The sequence below is a fragment of the Nanorana parkeri genome, unplaced genomic scaffold (genome assembly GCF_000935625.1).
Source record: "Nanorana parkeri isolate BGI_ZX_2015 unplaced genomic scaffold, ASM93562v1 scaffold361, whole genome shotgun sequence".
In the NCBI taxonomy this organism is placed as follows: Eukaryota; Metazoa; Chordata; class Amphibia; order Anura; family Dicroglossidae; genus Nanorana; species Nanorana parkeri.
The window spans coordinates 1,022,738-1,026,342 of record NW_017306629.1 but is presented as its reverse complement, the minus strand read 5'-3'; the positions used below and the strand labels follow the sequence as shown (position 1 = coordinate 1,026,342).

Below are 3,605 nucleotides of genomic sequence, written 5' to 3'. Positions count from 1 at the left end.
CCCCCCTGACCGTTCCGCCAGTCAACTCTGGAGAATCAGAGCGGGGAGGGGGGAATCCAGCCCCTACCCTGTCACGGGTCTCTGCCGTGAAAGGATCGAGAAGTGAGCGAACGCTGCTATGTGTTCGCTCACTTCCCGATCTACTGAGCCGACCTGTGACAGTCTCATTGTCACAGGTCGGCTAGAGCTATGAGGATGAGTGAAAATCACTCACCTCATAGTTCTCCTTTAATGTTCATTTTCTAAATGGTAACAGGCACCATAAAATGCCACATACCTTTAAGGACATATTTCTGTGAAGGTTCTCATTCATCCATGTTATAGTATATCTGTAAAAAATACATCAAGGCAACTGGATTTGCTGTATTTTTCATGAACACAAGAAAGCTGGTCATCTGACTAGCTTTCTCAATTCAAAATGACTTGTAAAAAATGATCTGGGAATAAAAATGGTGCATGTTGCTCCAATCAACATAATCTGTTTATCATAACCAGCATGGGGTAATGGATAAAAGGACAGTCTGAAATCCTTTGAAAACTCCCCACTTCCAGGAATGGCAGAATAGGCACCCGTCTGCCACAATGCAGTGTGTAGAGCCTGAGTGACCTATGACTAGAGAGTTGCTACTTGGAAGGCTTGCCTATGCAAACATTAGTTCAGCTCAATAAGGTTAATACTTGTTATCTCCCAACAATGCTGTGTTGTCTAGCTCTGCTATGGAAGCCATTATGAGCAGTGATGGAGCAGTTCAGTGAAGTGTCATAAACCCCTTTTGTTTCACAGTGTGGGTTGAAATGTGGGCTATAATACCCATCCCTTTCGTACAACTACCCAGTTGTGTGGAAAGCTGTGGTCTCCCCTTGCCAGACAAACTGCTTGTATTGAGAAGGTTAGACTAGTGGCCATTATGCATGCAGTAGAACTTCCTTATATTATACACAGTGACCTATAAGGTTACTAGCTGGAAGGCACAGCAACTGCAAAACTGACTTCCAGCCTAAAATTAAGTGGTGGAGGGGAGTACCTGCCACTACAGAGATGTAGATAAAGAAAGGAACACTGTAAGTACATGGTCAGATTTATACTTTCTTCCCCTAGACCAGCTGTCTTCTGCCATCTTCCTTTATTGATTGATTCTAAGAAGATCAAATGTTGACAAGGCAGGGAGTTTGGGAGTGACACAGTATGCCCACTCTTTGTCAGTACAGCAAAAAACGAAAACTGAAAGAGCAAACTGTCACCCTTTTCTTTTAGATGTACCAGCTCAAAGTGTGTGAATTCTAATACCTTTCTACCAACAAAACACACACATTTTATATGAACAAGACTAAGGCTGCAGTAGCAGGGTGGGAAGTATTCTGGAACCTTTTGACTTACATAGGAATGTGTTACTGATAGAAACATAATGTATGGGTGACTATGTGCCACCCCAGGAAGCCTTGCCAGCCTAGGCCATGGCCTATTTTGGCTACACAGGAATCCAACCCATTGAGGGGAGAAAGGTACAGTAAGCCCTTGCTTGAATCTGCAAATCTGTTATGACTGACTTTTTTTATTCCCCTGCCCAGAAAAAATGCATTACAAAACATAAATAGGAAATCTGTCCTTTCTACTATTTAACAGTAACCTAGAGGCACCTTGTACGTATTTCAAGACACAAAGTTCAAAGTAAATGCAGCTGGATGGACAAATGTAATTCTAAATGTTAATTATATATTATTTGATGGCTTATTCCTATTTTTTCCATTTTCTTCCAGGTCTTTGCTTTCTTGACAGCACTAATGTATTTGCTGCACAGCTTAAATTCCTACATCCGCTGAAAGTCCTCAGGAAAGTGAAGCAGATCAGTCTGTGAATATATTTATCAGATGGGAAGATAAAGACTTCTACAAATGTGACAAAAATTCAAACATCAGTCATAACAAATTTCCCCAACATTCTGGAAAATATTTTTCTTTTGTATATAAATGAGATCTGTTCATATTCTTGGTGCTTGCACGCATCATTCTTGATATTAATAGCAATGAATGGGGAGGCTTGTTTGGTAAGGCAAGCCAGCCAAAGCAAATACCTCCTGATCCATGAGCTTGGCTGATACATGTTTCAACCTGGGTTATGACAGATTCATTACAATGCTACTAGATATTTACAGCAGTAAGGGTACATTAATAGTATTAATATTAAAAAAAATGCCTATTTACTTTGAGGAATTTTCACTGTATTATGCTCTGTTTTAAATATATTTATTTTTACATCTTTAAATACTATTTTCTTCTTCGGCTTATTGAGCAATACTATGCTCAGAATTTCTGCGCCATTCCTACAGTCCAGTTTTGAGTCAATTAGCTAGAAAAAAAAGTGTTTTTCTAAAGAATCCAGATTTTGGAGTAAATTCTAAATCAATAAATATCCGCCCTACCATCAAAACTAGCTGCAAATACCCATCTTTTCAGTTTATAAAACAGTCATACCAAAACCTATACCCTCTTGCTCAAGTTGCCCTTTTACTCAGAACCAAAGATGGCAGAACAGATTGGATGAAATACTTCTAAAAGTAGTCAGTAAATGTTATTTTAAATCACTTTTTCACTTGGAAATTGAGCCAGTTGATGCAGAAATTGTAAATAAGTCACACAAAAAGAAAATCTCTGTTAGTTTTCTTGTGAAACGGGATTTTATATTTTTTTATCCAGGTAAAATTTTAATTTCATTGCATCCATGGATAGATATCCATCACTTGAGCCTGCCGGCAAACAAACAATCCTAAGTGCCTGAATCAGGGCCCCTTCTGCTAACACATTTGTTTTACACAAAACATTTTCTTGTTTTATTGGCCCTATCCTGGCATAGAATATTGTTACTATGTATGAATGAATTTATATGAGATGACTGATACAGAGGAAAAAAGCTGCCTAATTTTCTTAAGGTCTTCTGTGCCTAATGGTAAACATGACTCAGGCTGTAAAATTGTCTCCCTGATTGCTTTAGGCAACACAATTTTTCATGCATAAATCCATTTATATGTAATAATCTATGGTGTAGTGGAGGTACAGAATATCTCAAAAATATTGAATTCTCAGGAGGTCACTGTTGAAAGTCCTGCTGAACCCCTGAGAACATGGAAGTCTTTTTAAGACTGAACACACATGCCTGCTTTTTGTTAGAAATCTGTTAATTTTAATATTCATTTGTTGGGTGATCTCAGGATTTCTTTGACAGAAGTGCGCAACGCACCAAGGATCTGGTCACCAGAGTAGTTCATAATTGGGTGTTTGTGTCATGTGATTATGTCACACAGTTATGGGCAGATCAGTGGGAATTAAAACAGAACATTGGCGTAATGGTGAACATCAGACCTTCTTTGCTCAGGTCGAAAATGTTAAGACTGCAGTGAAATTGTGTGCCTTGTGAATGCCTGGCTCTATTGGGAAGATAACCCCACCCATGAATGCCCCATTAAGGGCTTGTGTTCATAGGCACTTGTCCCTAAACAAATCCATAGCAATGCAAAAGCAGCACAAGAAAAGGTCACAAGCAGCTCTCGTATTGTTTTGTTACTGTTGTCTGACACACAGTTTCATCCAATGATTAATGAATTCTGCCA

The 3,605-nt window shown here is 38.9% G+C and overlaps 1 protein-coding gene across 1 annotated transcript in view; it reads left to right on the top strand.

Moving 5' to 3' along the window:
- Positions 1-2,443, top strand: part of MALL (mal, T-cell differentiation protein like) — a 31,428-nt gene extending 28,985 nt beyond the window's left edge. Inside the window, exon 4 of the mRNA XM_018558820.1 lies at positions 1,759-2,443. Coding sequence (XP_018414322.1) covers positions 1,759-1,821 — 63 coding nt within the window. The 3' untranslated portion in view covers positions 1,822-2,443. The remainder of the gene's footprint in view (positions 1-1,758) is intronic.
- The last annotated feature ends 1,162 nt before the right edge of the window (positions 2,444-3,605 follow it).